Source organism: Pteropus vampyrus, unplaced genomic scaffold, assembly GCF_000151845.1.
Source record: "Pteropus vampyrus isolate Shadow unplaced genomic scaffold, Pvam_2.0 Scaffold20, whole genome shotgun sequence".
In the NCBI taxonomy this organism is placed as follows: Eukaryota; Metazoa; Chordata; class Mammalia; order Chiroptera; family Pteropodidae; genus Pteropus; species Pteropus vampyrus.
The window spans coordinates 1,297,363-1,315,126 of NW_011888801.1; the positions used below are offsets into that span (position 1 = coordinate 1,297,363).

Below are 17,764 nucleotides of genomic sequence, written 5' to 3' on the forward strand. Positions count from 1 at the left end.
CTTACAACTCTATAACAAAAAGATAACCCATTTAAAACTGAATAAAGAATTTAAATAAACATTTCTTTAAAGAAGATATGCAAATGGCCAATAAGTACATGAAAATACACTCAACATCATCATTCATTAGGGAAATGCAAATCAAAACTACAATGACAACTTCATTCCAATATGATAGCTATAACAACAAGAATTGGCAAAGATATGAAAAAATTGGGACTGATGTACATTGCACAGCTGCCTTGGACAACAGTTTGGCGGATCCTGAAAAGGTTAAACATAGTTATCATATGATCCAGTAATTCTACTCATAGTTCTATACCTAAGAAAAATGAAAAAGTATGTCTACACAAAAATTTGTACACAAATGTTTGTCGCAGCATTATTCGTAACAGTCAAAAAGTAGAAACAACTAAATGTCCACCAACAGATGAATGGATAAACAAAAGGTAGTATGTCCATACAACAGAATATTACTTGGTCCCCAAAAGGAATAAAGTACTGATTCATGCTACTACATGCATGAACCCTGAACACATTATAGAAAGAAGCCAGTCATAAGAGACCACATTTTATGATTCCATTTATGTAAAATGTCCAGAATAGGCAAATCTATGAAGAAAAGGGATTAGTGGTTGCCTATTAGTGGTTGCAAGGAGGGGCGGGCATGAGGAGTGACTATTAAGAGACATAAGGTTTCTTTTGGAAGGATTATGAAAATGTTTCAAAATTGATTGTACTGCACAACTCTGACTATACCAAAAACCACCAAACTGTCCAATTTAAATAGGTTAATTGTACAGTATGTGAATTATATCTCAATAAAGCTGTTACGAAAAAAATAAAAAGAATGAAGGCATGATACTTCAAGAGCACAACATACCAAGGAAATTGGCTGTGCTGTGTTAGACAATATGAAAGAGAAAGTGGGGATGGTCCAAAAACCATGTGTGACAGGTTAAGGTTTATCTTGAAGGCTACCAGAAACCTTTTATTGATACTAAATAGTAGCTTTTAAGTATATAGTACTTTTCATCCAGAGGCTTAGCTGTGAAGGAAAGGCAAGAGAGTAACATCATAAGAGTAGCTAGCCAAAGAAAGATACCAGGTGGAGGAAATTTTTTAAATTTAAATATCAGACAAATTGAAATAATGTATACAAGAGTTTAGTAGAGAAAGTTTGAAGATATAGAGGACCTAACTGATGAAGCAAGGTTCCTAAAAAAGCAGAAGGATAATTGAATCCAGGGACAAGACAAGAATTCGAGATGAGTTCAGCTTATAAAACAGAAAAACAGTAAGTAGAGAAAGCTCCCACGAATGGTATGTGTTTTCTCTGAGAGTGAGGCAAGTGGCTGGAAAAAGAAAGTGTTTGAAAAAAAAAAGGATGAAAATTTAGACTATCCTAAAGGAAATGGGAGACGAAGCAGACCAGTGACATAAAGGATGTTGGGTACTACTGAGAGCCCAGCTAATGCTAGAAATCAAATATTTTGATGTATAAATATCTCTAGCAATACTCCATACCTTGGCTGTAAGAATGGAGAAAATGGATAGCTGGACTTTGCTGGAGGTGAGTTATAGGACTAATAACGCAGAAAAACGAGAGAGAAAGGAGTTTGAGGGTATGTTAAGAAGAGAGACAAGGAGAGGTCTGACTAATAAGAAAATGACATAGTCAAAGGCCTAGCGATTCCAATGACGTTGAAGAGCAGCTAAAACCAGAGTGAGGGCTCGATAGAATGACAGTGGTTTTCATCTGAGGGTGTTAATGGCACTATCATTACCAGACTCAAAACATCCAACCATTCCCTCACCTTAAACATGCAATCCTTGTTAAGTCTCACTTATTCTACTTCTATAGTTCTTGTGGTTCTCGCCTGCTCTCCTAACCCTACCACAGCTTCATTATGTTTCCATTTGACTCTTGATACAGCTTCACAAAAGGTCTCCCAACCCATAGCCTTCCTTCCAGTCCTTTCACCAGAGTAGTTTTCCTAATGACTATCATCGTCATATTCTCTTTCAGTTGCTTCCCACCATTTATCAAAGTTCCAAATTCTCTGTGTGATCAAGATACTCACAATCTAAACATGACTTAAATTTTCATTCTTTTTCTACTCCTATCCTTCATACATCTTACTCGCTAATCAATTGAACCCCTTAACATTTGTCAGTGACCTTATGCTTTCTTGCTTTCAGACTGGGGCTTGACAAGTTCTCTTACCGAGAATTCCTGTGCACTATCTACCAGCGCAATTCTACCATTCTTCAAGCCCCAGTTCAAATGCTACTTTAATCCCTCTGACAGATATAATCTCTCTTAATTCCTATAAAACTATGCTTATCTGAGAGTGATTATTACATTATATTTTATCATCATTTATGTAGCTTAAGTCCATTATTAATCTGCAAAGACCCATATCTTATTTGTATTTTTATATCCTAAGTACCGTGAATAAAATACACTTAAAAAAAATCTAGTAAATGAATAAATCTTATAGGTATGACTTTCTAAGAAGATCACACCATATTGGAACCTCTAGAAGAGAGGTTCTTAAATTGGGACCAATAAACCTGAGGAGGTTAACCAACTGAATTCAGATCTTTGAGTGCCCTGAAAATGTTATATGTATGTACAAATGTAAATGTATTTGTACATGAATTTTCCTGGGCAAAAGTTCATAACTTTCATCAGATTCATAACTTTCATCAGGGTTTTGTATTAAGAGATTAAAGTTTCTGTGTAGTTACTTTAATTAAAAGTAGAGTCCTTACTTTTAGAGATTCATTTAAAACATTTATAGGTACAAAAAAAATAGCTGAGACTTGACTTAAAGTGTGGGGTGTGGGGGTTGGGATCAGTGGATGGGGATATAAATGACACAGTATTGGCCATGACTTGATAATAATTGTTGAAGCTGAGTAATTAGTACATAGGAATTCATCCTATTATTCACTCTACCTTTGTATATATTGGAAATTTTCCAATATAAGTTTTTCTTTAAGGAAACAAAAATCCCCCAGAAGGTTAAAAAACATTGTTTTCATCTAAATTTAAAATTAAACCAGCCTCTCAGGAAGGCTCTGGCTCTGGTTAGTTTATTCTGAGGAACTGGATCAGAGTCAAACTGGCTTTTTTGAAGGAGAACAAATGAGATATCATTTGCTGCTTTTCACACCAAAAGAAAATTTTCATTAGAATCAAGAAGTAGTCAGACTATCTAAAGTTAACATGTACTAAAATGGAAAAGTATGCAACAAGTCTGAGAAAATTTTCTTACTGCACTGAACATTGTTTAGGATTCTATTTGCATATAATGTTCAAATCTGGGCTTCGGTTTTAGAAAGATGTAATTTAGAGAAGATCCATAGAAAAACAATAAAAATGGTCAAAAGGTTTGAATATTTTCTCACCTTATAATAGATAATTTAGAATGGCAAAAGATCACTTAGTAGCAGATTTCAAATGCAAGAATGCTGATACAAAACTACTGTTCTCCATCTTCACTTAAGAGAAATCCACAGAAAGTAGATAAATTTTCTCATCTTTCAAAAGGAATTAGACTACATGATTGTTAAGCTCACCATGAGCTCTAAAATTTTGTGATGTCCTGGTTTTTGAAAAGTGCATTAAGCATTATTCACAGTGGACAGGACACGGAAGCAACTGAAGTGTCCTACGATAGATGATTGGCTAAAGAAGCTGCGGTACATATATATAATGGAATATTACTCAGCCATAAGAAGAGATGAAATACTGCCATTTGCGACAACATGGATGGACCTCAAGATAATCATGCTAAGCAAAATAAGCCAGACAGAAAAAGTTGAAAATCACAGAAAAAGTTGAATATCATTTACATGTGGGATATAAACCTAAAAGCAACAAATGAGCAGGACAAACAGAGTCTCATGGATATGGACTATAGACTAGTGGTTATTAGTAGGGTGGGGGAGGAGGGGAGAGGTAGACAGGGTAAGGGGGGGTCAAATGTAGGGGGAGGAGGGAGGGTGAAGTGGGTAAATGGGATCAAATATATGGTAGCTAAAGGAAACTGGACTTTGGGTGGTAAACACACAATATACAGATGTCAAATGATAATGTACACCTGAAAATTATATAATTGTATTAACCAATCTTACCCCAATAAACTTAATAAAAATAAATAAATTTTTAAAAAAGTGCATTAGTTGAGAAAAATTATTATCTCTATTTCTTTCTTTGTTTAAACACTCATAGCATAAACATTTAAATTAGATACAATTAAATATTACCTTATTGGGGAAGCATCAGAGAATCAAATTAGAATCTATGAAATATCCATCTTCCTCCTACTGTTATCCTCCCTGTTCGCTCCACCCCCCGCTCCACTCATATTACATTAAAATAGTTGAGCTGCAGTATAGCCTGGAGGTAGAAGAATGAGCAAGATGAATTCTTAATTCTCTTTAGCCTGATGATGCTATGATTGAACTATTTTCATATACCAAAGATAGAAGGTTATAAGTGTAATGCATCCCTTGCACCTAAGCCCTTTACTTGCCCCCTTCTCAAATGCTAAAGTGGGTAACTCTATCTCCATATTAACTTTGTGTTGACCTACTGAGTAAATGACAACTGAAGCCAATCTAAAAAAAACCTATTTAACATGCACAGTTTAAGTATTAACTCTGAATTTTAGAACCAAAAATTGCCTTGGCAGAAGTAACATTTCAAACAGAAAGAAACATTTTGTAACATGGAAGAGGTGAGAAAAAATAAGGAGGGATATAGAACAAAATGTTTTACAATCATGTCTGTATTCTCAAACTCTTATTTTCCACATATGGAAACTAAGGCATTGCCTTGTAGAAAAATTAACACTAAACTGGAAAAGAATGTGATAAAGTAAGGAAATCCTAAGAATTCTACAGAACTAGAACAAAACACAGAAACAAAATTTCATAAATAGCATTTATGTTCTCTTTAAAAACTATTAAGTATATACTAATAAGTATCTCTCTAAATTATTAGAAAAGCATTACCACTAAAATTACATACATATTTTTTATATAGGAGAGGAAATGTCAGGTTAGAATGTGAATTTCTCTTTACCATTTTTCTGAGTACAGAACTACTATAAAATGACTAGCATTGCCCCAACCGAGGTCTATTAAATTATCCCATAAATTGCTGTGACATCTCCCAATATTGGTGTTAAAACACACAACAGTGTCCAATACAAAGCAAAGCTATCCTTCTAACCTTCATAAAAGATTTAAGCTAAAGAAAAAAAGAAAACTCAACAGCTGAAGACAACATCAGGCTATTTATAAGTTGTCTCCCAGTCCCCCAGATACAATCACATGGGGGCTGTAAACAGCTAACTAAAATATCTTTGAGGCTCTCAGATCCACACCCACTGACACAAGTAGAGCTGTACCCACAGTGAAACTAGATTTCAGCTTCCTTTAGCAAGTAGGTGCCTGTGATAGTAAACTGGAGTAAATGTAACAGTAATAAAACAATTTTTTAAAAATAAAAATCATACCTTTCTCTCCAACAAATGGTAAAGACCATGTGAAGACATCCATAAAATTGGGCAACCAGTAAGGATGTGGAGAACAGTTAAATTGTCGAATATTCATCACATTATTTTCATACTTTAATACAGCAGCTGCAAGATAAGTTTGAATGTCAATGTAACAATTTGTCTTTAGCTCCAAATGTCTAAAACACATAAAAGCAGAAAAATATCTTTTTAACTGGGTAGGGAATTCAAGGGGTGAGTGGAATGAGGGCTAGTAGAGGGAGGTAGGAACTAATTTTAGTAATAACACACTTTTTGTTTTCTAACAAACTTTTATGTAGAGCATCGTCAAAGCTTCATGTTATTATTAATCAAACTTCTAGATTCTTTCCAGAATGTTTTACTTTATGATCCAATGATAAATACACACTTTTATTAAATCCAAAATTGTGAAAACTCAATTTTTAAAGGAAACACAGAATGGCAATGAACAATTTTCTAGGTTTAAAAGTTCATAAAAGTTGGAAGAATTTAAGAGTCTTTTTTAGTTGCAGGTAACCTAAATGGTAATAAAGAAAAACCAAACCAAATACGCTCCCCCCAAAAAACAGAAAAAACAAAAAAAACAAAAAAACCAATGTAGAATATTTTATTTAAAAATGTATGAATGTATTTATTTCATTTAATATGGAAAATCAAGTGAAACTACTAAAAAATATTTTACTTCATTTAGAAAAAAACATCCATTAAAACACCAAAAGAGAAAATATAACCAAATAACCCATACCCATCTCAATTTCAGATATCTTTCTAATGTTTCAGTATGTTGATATAAATAATATCTTAAATTAACTGACATAAGTTTCAGTCACTGGTTATATTATTTTATGGAATACTAGGTTAGAGAGTGCTAGATTCTAATCTAAGCTATGACAGGTACTAGCTGTGCAATACTTGGTAAATTATTTAACTAATCTGTTTCTCATTTATAAAATAGGACTAATATGTTCACCCCACCTACTTCAGAAGTTTGTTTTAAGATCAGAGAATGCATTTTGCATGAAAACATGTAAAAATGTAAAATGCTCTGCAGATATAATAACTATGTGGTTGGTTACTTCTCTTTTTCATTTTAATGAAAAGTATTGAAATGTAGCTGTTAAATTCCAAGATTTGAGATTCTGGCTAATATAGGGTCACAAGTAATATGCCTGTTCTTTTACAAAATTCCCATGAAATAAAAGTATCTTAAATTTAGCCTCAGAAATTATAGGCTGATACCAAGCTTTCAGCTTTAAAAAAACTAGATAATCTAGAAAATTGTCTTACATATAGAATGAAACAATACAAACATACTCATACCACAGAAGCACTCAAATCATTAACACTATGTACAGACTCAGAACTACAAAAAGACATTTGATTCTGACAAGACAGATTCAATAGTGTGAGTTTCTATTCTGAGTACTAAGAAAATTGATCCTTAACCTCCTGAGTCAAACAAAGGACAACTAGTAAGGCAGTAATCAACTGAGCACTGAACTCTAGCTAGCCCGTTTAATGCTGAAAGGGGAGGTCACAGTTGAGATGAATGAGAGCACGGTAGAGAGTTAAATGTAGCACTTGAGTCTGTTCTTGAGAATGCAGTCAAAACTCAGTTACATTTCCCCTCAAAAATGAAGTCGTATCTCATCAGGTAACTTTACAGAAGTTTAAAAATTTATAAACCAAAACAAAATTTAAAAGAATATTTTAGCATTGGCATAATACTTAAAGGCTGTACTGATACTAGCTTCTAAAGATTAGCCAGTTAACATTAGTATTATGGTTCTTTTGGTAATTAACATAGTATTATGTTCTTACAGCATATTTTGTGTCAAAGTTATTATATAGCATGCTACTGCTTGACCTCAGGCGAATGTTTTAATTGTTTAACCATCACTTCCAATCATCCAAAGAACTCTTATTCTGCTCCTCTTTTGAACTCACACCACAACCCATATTTAGCAATGACCTCATTATCTCTCTAAATATACTTTTAAAAGTCTGTTCTTTCATCCTGGCACATCCACTCCAGTCTGAGCCTTGAGACTATGGCACAGTCAACTGAATTCCAGACAAGTCAAAACAGAATAGGCTGAAAATGTGAACTACAAAAACATACTCAAGCTTATCTTCAATGTTCTTGGCACACACTTAACTAGATTAAGATCCTTTGGTATTATCTGTCAATAAGCTATGTTCAAAGTTAAATGAAACCCAATTACTATAATACACACCCCATCAAATTTAAAGGGAAGGAGGGGGAATGGAAACCAATGGAACAGAAGGTAAAGAAAAAAGATAAAAGAAAAAAAAGAAGAAAGAACAGTAAAAAGAAAGGAAAGGGAAGAACATATGCCTGAAAGGAGGTGAGAGCGAATTAATCAAAGAAGGCTCAACTACAAATCTTGATGGGGCAGTGATAAGACTGTGGAGGTAAAAGTAGGGAATAAGAAAGGGAAAGAGAACCTAGATCAGTGAACATAAAACAAGAAACATGATCAACTAAACAACTATACAGTACAAATACACAAAATGGTCAAAGCAGCAGCAGTAGCTTTATGCAAAGAAATAAACATTCTCTTGATTATAAGGGAAAAGATTTAAGAAAGGGGAGTTTGAGAAAATCACGTTTGATTTTGCTTGACGTACTTAACTCAGCATTCTTGTACAAGACAGCTTTTGTGAGTGACAAGTTATGGAATGGTTACGTATGACTTAAGTTTCACATTTTGGATTTTTATTTCTTGTTCTCTCCCCTCCCTTATATCTTATACTTTTTTATAATGAGATTTGGATATTCAAACAATGCCCCTTTTCTATTTTCAAAAAATAAGTAAATTAAAATGCTAAGTTGTTTAACAATTTTTTTATCAACAACATCTTACCTTTATTATTGTAGACATCTAAGTAATTAGGTGCCGAAAAAATTGTTATTAATGAAGGGAACCCTGTAGTTTGACTTTTTCTGTACATTCTATAGCTGCAAAACAAATAGCTTAATATGCATCGTAAAGCATCAATCATTGTTACTAAGTTTGATTTGTACATAGGTGTTAATTTGGGTCACGGAAACAGAATTCTTACCCTGCATCTTGAGCTTCATGAGCTCTAATAATCGATAACAAATTATTGTTTTGCAAAAATTCACACACTGCTGGATAGCTGTGGGGGGAAAAGAGTAAATTAAGTAAAACAATGGTTTTCTGTATGAAGCATATGCTATTTTAACAACTAAAATGTAATTAATCTTGGATATTTTTTCCTTACTTATAAAAATAAGAACATCCTCGAACTGTATTGTGACTAAAATGTTCCTGTGATTTTTCATTTCCAAAATCTTCAGAAGGATCGGACCATAGCAAGTCACACATTGGTCCAAATGCAGGTGGCTCTTTGAATCTATCTAACTGTGAAATAAAGATGAAAGAAACAAAGAACAGAAATAACTTGTCAAAAAGTGAGAATAGAATGGACATAGGAAAGTGATACCAATTTTCAATACAGTCCATACTACATTGTTCTGAATGACGAGAAGATATTTCCTTAAAATATCAGTATATTAATTTTTACCAATACCTAATGTTGGCAATAAAGAGAAGTTTGAAGCTTCTACTCCCTACCCAACAAAGTACTATAAATAATGACAAACCTTGGAACTGAAATATATACTCACTCTCCTAATATCATCCAGTGTGTGTACTTCTGGTGAAAGTCCACCATGAACACAAAGAAATTGTTGATTTAAAAGTGCAGCAAGAGGCAGGCTATCAAAAGCTTCCATACAAGCTTCATAGACTCTTTCTGAATATTTAATTTTACCTAGAAAAAGAAAAAATTAAATTGAAAATTACATTACTAGTTGATCATTCTGAAAACATATACATACATACATATAAAATTGACTATTAAAACAAAGGCAAGAAAACTATAGGCATAAAAAACAGCCAAGTGGTGGCCAGATGTTGAGAGTGGATGAAAGGGTAACTATAAAAAGGCAGCAAGAGGGAATTTCCGGGATGATAAAACTTTTCTGTATCATGACTGTGGTGGTGGACAGCTCTATACATCTGTCAATTCTCAGAATTATTAAAGGCAAGCATCTTGCTCTATAAGAATCAACAAAGATAAGCAATGTTATTGGTCTTATGAAGACAAAATATTTGTTCTCTCTAAATTTATTTCAGGTATGCAGCAGATAGTCATAAAATATTACTAAAAATAAATAAGTCAACGCTCTAAAAACAGCTTAACCCTTCACCTTTACAGACCAAGTAAGGCAAAATTAGAAATATACTTAAAGCTAAAATAGTCTTAAACTTTATTTTATTATAAGAGTCAGTGACTACTTTGTTGTTACAGGCAAGACTGCTATATCATCACAAAAAAACTCAAGGTCCATCCAAGTAAAAAAAGAAAAGATTTTATTCATATGTTAGAGGAGCAGAAGGGTTCTTCTAGTTTCAATGAATGCTTAAAATGGGCACTGACGTCAGAAGTCAACATAACACAAGACAAAACTCCACCAAATCAAACTGTCATTTACTTTTAAGGAGATATCATACACATTCCTTTACTCCTTTATAGCTTTAAATTCCTGGATATTTTGTTTTTGGTGGGATTTTGGTGGGTGGTTTGTTAATTATCTAAAGGTAAAAAAAAAAATCTTAGTTTCTAATTTCCTCATATTCCATTCAAATATGAGAAAATCTATATCCAGCAACCAGAGGTTCTAAACTGATAGCCTGCGAACAGATCTGTTTTCTAGCACTCTGGTTTAATAAAAAATTTGATTGCTTTTAGGTCAAGCATACACTTCTCAGGTCTCATCTTTTATTCATTTATGTTACCCGCCTGATCTTTGAAGTTACATGAATTTGTCATGTCTGCCATCACCCATCACTATATTTTTCTCCTTTTACTGGAAGTCTCTACTGATATGATCTTTATTGGATCATGTTTTAGTATATGTGCTGCCAAAGCAAGCACTATTGGATCATATTTTGAGTCTCGATTCTGAAATTATCTGTTTTTAGAACTTCACTCTAAGACTAAATTATTAACTTAACAAGTGCACAGCTATGAGGTGTGAAAAAAGGCCAAACATTGCTCTATATCATGTGGTTGCTTACAGCTATTTATTACCATTGTTATAATTTAAGAGAGAAATGGGGATATACATTGTAGGTTAAGAATTTCAATTCATTAATAGTATGTTTGAAACAATCTGCAATGATGACAGGATGAATCATTTGTGAAGAACCTTATGGGAATGCCTCAATATGAGGGACAAAAATCTCCAATGTGACACTTTTTTTCTTTTGATTTTTATTCTTCCTGTTAGAAAAAGTAATTTTAACATTACTATACACAAGTAGCTATATATAAAACTGAAAACTGTTTGTAAGTACATATGTCTGAATAAAATGTCATTAAACACTAGAGATTTCTTTTCCATCTTCCTCAAAGCTTTATATGTTTGGACACAAAATCTGTTCTTACATGTTACACTGTCAAGTCTTCAAACTCTTACTACACACATCATTCCAAAAGAATATTAAGGAAGTGAAAATACTTCTCATGGCAGTACTTACATTCCTGCTTAAAGGTAAAATATTCAGTAAGGTGTCTGCATTCATGATTGCCTCTTAGAAGAAATAATGTGCTTGGGTATAGAATCTTCAGGACCCATAAATATAAGACACACTGCAAAAGAAAATGTTTCCAGTGAATTTATCTTACATTTCTCTTTAACGTAGTTGTTTGATCTTTGCTCCTTTTCCTCCAATTCTATTACTCTTACAATCTCTATTACTCATTATTATCTTTTTCTCTTTATACTAAAATATAAGCTCATGAAATCAGGGACTTTGTCATCTTATCCACGTCTGATTATCTGCTCCTGGAAAAGTACCTAGCAAACAGTAGAAGAGTAATAAATATTTGTTGAATGAATGAGTCAATTTATTTAACTACTTCAGATTTACAGACTGCTGTAAAAACAACTTGTGGATTTGTCTCTCCTCCATAGATATATCAATAAATAATGATAATGTAAGAAGTTACAGCAGCTAACTTTTACTGAGTACTTACAATGTGTCAAGCACTATAAAAATAATCCCCTTCACTTAGTCTTTAAACAACCCTATGAAGTATATAATACTATTTCTATTTTACAAATGAGGAGATTTAAGTGAAGAGTTTAAGTAACTTGTCTGAAATCACAAAAGTTGTAAGCAATGGATAAGATTTTGACTCTCAGATCTTAAGCATTAGGCCATGCTGCCTAATGAAGAAAATAGCCATGTTTTATGTTTATTTCATAATAAAGGAATAGATACTTTAAATAGATTTAACATAAGAAATAGATACATTTTACTTATTTGGTTAAAAATAATGAAGGACTATTTCATATGGAAATAAGCTTGGTTTATATTATCATACACAAAAATAAAAAACAAACTTTATTTTTAACAAGTTAAGGTATATTAAAATATGTAATTATTCATCCTTCATTTTATTCACAAGAAAAAAGTAATTAAACCAGGGAAATACTTATTAAACTCTACCTGTCCTTTTTGCTTATTTTGATTCCTTGTTATTTTCCTTTTATAACAATAAAATGTGTTGTCAGCTAAAAATACTATAAGGACATACACAACAACAACGATCAGTTACCAACTAAGCTTCCCAAAATTGTTTATTGTTTTCGTCAAAGCCCCCAATCTTTTTGTTAAGAAGGGCTATTTACTAGTTTTCTCGAAGCCTTGAGGGAAGGCTAATGGGGTTGATGACGAAACTATGAATGAAAGTACTCAGAGATAATAAAATTTCTAAGAAAATTTGGATGCACAGAGCCCTAAACTCCCTTCCCCATCAGCTGTCCTAGCATACCATAGAAGGGAGGTTGACAAAAGCACTGGAGAAGGGGGATACAAACAACAGTAACCAGCATGGAAATTTGCTAGGTAGGGCTTCAATATTTACCAGGAGAGGTGTTTAAGAGCACAGGCTTGGAGTCAGACTGCCTGGCTGCACTGCTTACTAACAATGTGACCTGGACAGTTTATACTTAACCTCTCCAAGCCTCAGATTTCTCATCTCTAAAATGGATAAAATAACAGTACTTACCTCATAACATTGTTGTGAGGATTAAATTAATCCATGTGAGTTAAGTGCTTAGAACACACTTGGAGCGTATTAAATGCTCAACACAAGTTATCTATTGGTAGAGCTTGTACTCAGCAATTTTACCTCTAGGAATCTGTCCTACAGAAATAATTGGGCAAGTATGCAAAGATGTATGAATAACATGGCCTAATGAAACATCATTTGTAATGGCAAAATAATGGGAACACCTTAAGTGTCTAACAATAAGGAATTGATTAACTGTGGTTTGTTTCTTCAATTAAATACAATGCAGCATTTAACACTGATGCTACAAATTTATATTTACTGACCTGAAATACATTACAGTGTAAGGATGAATGAAAAAAAGCAAGTTACAGAGAAATATTATAATATGGTTCCATTTTCACTTAAAAGGAGAGTATACAAATATCAAATATGTTATATACTTGAAATACATATAATCTTGTATACCAATTTTACCACAATTAAAAAAAAATTTAAAAAGAGAAATGTATATATTAGAAAATACAAATTATTCTGTATGTACCTGATTTTATTTATATAATTAGAAAAGTAAAAGGAGCAAAAAAAACCCATCTATAATTAAGTGATAATCAACAGGTCATTTTAATGCCTCTTAAGTTTTTAAAAACAAACAAATATTTTCAGAATTTAAAAAGCTTCTATATGATACCCTAGGGTCTTAACAGCTACAGAAGGAAAGATAGAAGCACTAGGGTTTAAGCAATAAAAGCATTATAATGTGCTTTATTTAATCAGAGAAAATTAAATTAATCTTTTTTTTCACATGGGTTAATTAATGCTTTTAGGAGTAAGAGAGATAAACAGAACTAGCTCCTTAGGGCTACTAGGTAACAGGGCAATAAAGACCCCTTGATTTGCTTGTAATTCCCACTGGGAAAATGGCAATTATAATTATGTAAACAACTAATAAAGGGAAAATTAACGGAAGAGTTTGAAAGATAGAAGAAGAATAAATAGTAGCTTTACCTAAAAACTTCAGAAAATGCAGAGGTATTAAAAAGAACCCAATACAGGTATTTCAGGAACTTATTTTATTAGGAATTAATGGAAATCATCTATGATAACACTTAAAAGCAAATCAAATGACAGTATATTATTATTACCTCTATACTAAAATAACCTCTGTCCACATAATCACCAAGAAAAAGGTATCGTGTATTAGCAGGTGATCCTCCTACTTCAAAAAGTTTCATCAGATCAAAAAATTGGCCATGGATGTCACCACACACTGAAACAAGAAAATTATTACATATGAAAAAAAACCTCCGAAATAACAAATTTTACTTAAATTCTAATTTCTTTTACATAAGAGATAGTGTAAGTTCTATCAAGAGATGTCTGAGAAGGAACTCATCTATGAAGAGTCATGATTGGGATGATGTGTACCCAAGTGTTCATGTACTCAAGATCTAGAACAAGATATAACAAAAGTAATGAAATTTGTAACCAGTGACAAAATTTTCATCTAAATTTATAAAGCTCCTCTTCAGGAAACAAAGTATGTGTGTTTTAGGATGAGAAAATTATAATGGTAGCAGTAAAATCTCTACTCTAACTCAATACTTTCTGTTAACTTCTAAATGATCATCATCTTTGGTATCTGATATGACACTGAGGTATTTGCCTCTAATGACTGAAAGCAAAGTAAATAAGTATTTGTTGAATCAAACTGAATCATGGCCAACACAACTAATGAAACTTTCACAATAGCTTATTAGACTAACTTCTGGACTCAGATTATTTAGGATCATGTTTGTTCACTGAAAACAGGAAAGAATTAAAAAAAAAATTATCAAAAATAATTTGAAAATTCAAGATAATGCCCATGTAATTAATATTTATTTAGTAAATGATATGATTAAAGAGGAAACAGCTTTATATCCGGGCAACTAAATAATGATACAATAAAAATAACATCCCAAATATAAATATGTGTACCTGTAATTGGAGCCTCTACTTCTATCATGGTTTTCTCTCTCCGAAGGATGGCAGCACCCTCATTGATAATTCTAAGTGCAATTTCTTCATCTACCCGACCTTCTTTTACTAAGTGGTTCTTCAGAACATCAACCCTAGGTATCCCATCCATATCGAATACTTCTTCAGATGTTAAGCGATGTGTTGGGGGGAAAGGGACAGCTGCAATTTTTTCAAATTAAGAAAAAATAAATCACTATTAATATATTAATATAAAGCTAATCAATGGATCTAGGTAAATAAGAGTAAAAGCTGAAAAGCTGGTTTTTGTTTCTTCATTTATTGAATAGAAGTGTTAATTTTCAAAAAGCTCTTAAAAAAAGAGTAATTAAACTATACTTTTTATTAATCTGTATATAACATGTTCTTTGTTGAAAATTATTACAGAAATGAATTGTCTCACAAAACTGAAGTTCTTTCAGGATAACTAAAGCTTTTTTTCTTTAAGCCAAAACATTTTCTGGCAGAACTCTCAAAACATATCATACACTCTTCTTCTTAAATGAAGTGCAATAAATATAACAATACCACATAAGCCTGAATAGAAAGAAATCCCAAATACAAGACGATTCATCGTGTTCCTAATAAGAATATAAAAAACAATGTTTTCTGGCTAACTTGAATAGAAACTTTTAGGAATACAGATAAAACAGCCAAATGCTTAGTTATCAAATTTAAATTTAAATGCATTTATAGATTTCAAATAACAATAAATCATGATAATTTTGAAATACTGCTTTTTCTCCTACTTTCCTGTTTCACAAAACACTTTCATCCAAATTATTTATGCACATTTTTAACATCAGTATAAGCCTTATTATTAAAGTCACTTTTTGAGTCATCTAACACATTTTTCAAAAGCAAATCATCTTCACTTCCATTTAGTTTGAGAAAAAGGACTTTTTGAATATATGTAAAGGGTTATTACTACAAATTTATCCTAAGCCACAGTTTCTATTTGTCTAATTACTGAAATAGCTGGCCTTTTTACTCCTGTAGTATATACTTAAAGTTTCCACAAGTAATCACCAACTGTACTGTTTTAAACTGATACTTGTTAAATGGAATAGAAAACCGGAAGGTCTATTTTTAATGGTTTCTAACACAATTTGAGGTCATATATCTAGGGAAAATTACTACATATCTATTAAATTTATTTGATTCCTTTTTTACTGAATCCAACAAGTGACCTCTTTATGCATTCAAAATCACTGAAGTCATTTTAGTCTCTTTGTTTTTCAAAATAAAGCAAGAAAGAAATTTATAATAAGAGTCTCATATTAGACTCAAATGTAAGGCTGCTCCTTCTTTTCTGAAATTGTTTTTAGAAAAACCTCACTTTATAGTCAGGCATACAGTAGATAGTATTTTTGATGTTTTAGGGTCATCACTGTGATTATCAATTACTATACAGAAGGCTGGAAATATATAGAAACAATTGCTTCTTCATATTTCAACTTAAACAAAGTAACTAAAAACAGGACTGGATTAGAATTATATCAATTACCTAAAGAAAAATGATAAATAATCATGTTCTCATATGACAAAAAAATTTTTCCAAGAACTCAATCCTTTAAAAGTGCGTACAAGGAAAAAAAAAATTAGGAAGAATTCAATCCCTTGTATGTGAGATAAGAACTAAGGCATTGTCAACCATTTCTGAATGTTTGAAATCACCAATCCGTGCTTGCTTCAGCAGCACATATACTCAAATCACCAATCCCTCTTCCTTTCTTTTTTTGATACTTAATAAAACAAAACTTGAACTTGATTTTTTCTCTTCATTAGAATACATTTATTCCCATTTCTCTTTACAACATCTCAAACAAGGCATTAAATACATTTTGTTCCCCAAAATCTAGTATGTCTAGATTCTAATAAAATAAAAACGTCTGTTAAAGTATGTTTTTCTCCAACCAAAGATTAAACAAACCACTAAATATGATATAACCAAATTTGCCCCATCAGTAAATCAATTGTTTTTAAACTACAGAATTTACTAAATAAATCGAGTTAGTTTGGGGACATTAAAAAAACAAGTTCAAATATGTCTTAAATAGAAATTTCTGAGATTGAGATGGGATCATATTTTTCTCAATAGGCCAAGAGAATTTTTATCTCTACTCAGAAAAAGAGACACTGTTCCATTTAAGACACTGCATTCAACAACATAATTCCCCTAATAACTGAATTCTGTTCAAAATACAGGACTTCCTAAAAACCCATCCGTGGGACCACGCCCCACTCCTCCCCACTAAGCCAGTCACCAGTGGTACTGCATCTTTTCGTGTATGTTGTTGAAGTCACACTGAGGTGCTGTCCTCTCTTTAACTAAGAGTCAAGATGTCTTTATCTGAAAAAAAAAAAAGGCTTAACTTGCTTCCCGGCCCTTCGTTAGGTTAACTACAGACCCATGCTTTTCTACTTCTTTTTCAACTCAGTATTCTTTTACATTTTAAGACAAACTGGGATACCTTTTATGAATGGGTACAGGTTGAGGGGTGAAGAAATGTCACCAGAGATAAAAGTAGGTGAAAATCATAGGAGAGCAGTGCTGTTCTAACAACACAAAACTAAAATTGGAGAATAGAGAGTTTCAAAATAATATGTTTTAATATATCACCAATTAAAAAAAATAAGAGGAAAAAGGCATGTGCTCTTTGGCAACTGGAGAAAGGAGCTGTAGTAGGTGATCTGACCTGGCAAAAGGAAACTGACCAAATAGAATTTGGCCTAACTGGAGGTTAATTATTGACCCTGTTGGTCAACGGAGGATTAATTTTTTTCAGCAAAAATTAATATTCTCAACTACTACTTTGTTTTGTAAATTCTAAGGCATTTTAAAGTATTTCCATCTATTTTCAGGCTTAAAAAAGGTTTTCCTTTTTATTTCTAATTCATCTTCAGCCAATTATTCCTGCTTTTCTAGGTTTTTTTCCTACATATTTTTTTCTCCTTATTTTCAGACTTTTTTCCTACTCTTCTATATTTGTGATAGGAAAAACTAGAACATAAATATATATAAAATGTGATACAAATAGACAATAAAAGAAATG

The 17,764-nt window shown here is 32.3% G+C and overlaps 1 protein-coding gene across 4 annotated transcripts in view; it reads right to left on the bottom strand.

Annotated features, from left to right (window-relative positions):
* The window catches only part of PPP3CB (protein phosphatase 3 catalytic subunit beta), a 43,749-nt gene that overhangs the window by 16,971 nt on the left and 9,014 nt on the right, over window positions 1-17,764 (bottom strand). For all 4 annotated transcript variants that reach the window (XM_011355232.2, XM_011355233.2, XM_011355231.2 and 1 more), the window contains exons 2-9: window positions 14,670-14,870; window positions 13,835-13,959; window positions 11,150-11,261; window positions 9,232-9,377; window positions 8,826-8,965; window positions 8,643-8,720; window positions 8,444-8,538; window positions 5,535-5,660 (exon numbers count right to left, since the gene is read on the bottom strand). In XM_011355232.2, coding sequence (XP_011353534.1) covers window positions 5,535-5,660; window positions 8,444-8,538; window positions 8,643-8,720; window positions 8,826-8,965; window positions 9,232-9,377; window positions 11,150-11,261; window positions 13,835-13,959; window positions 14,670-14,870 — 1,023 coding nt within the window. The remainder of the gene's footprint in view (window positions 1-5,534; window positions 5,661-8,443; window positions 8,539-8,642; window positions 8,721-8,825; window positions 8,966-9,231; window positions 9,378-11,149; window positions 11,262-13,834; window positions 13,960-14,669; window positions 14,871-17,764) is intronic.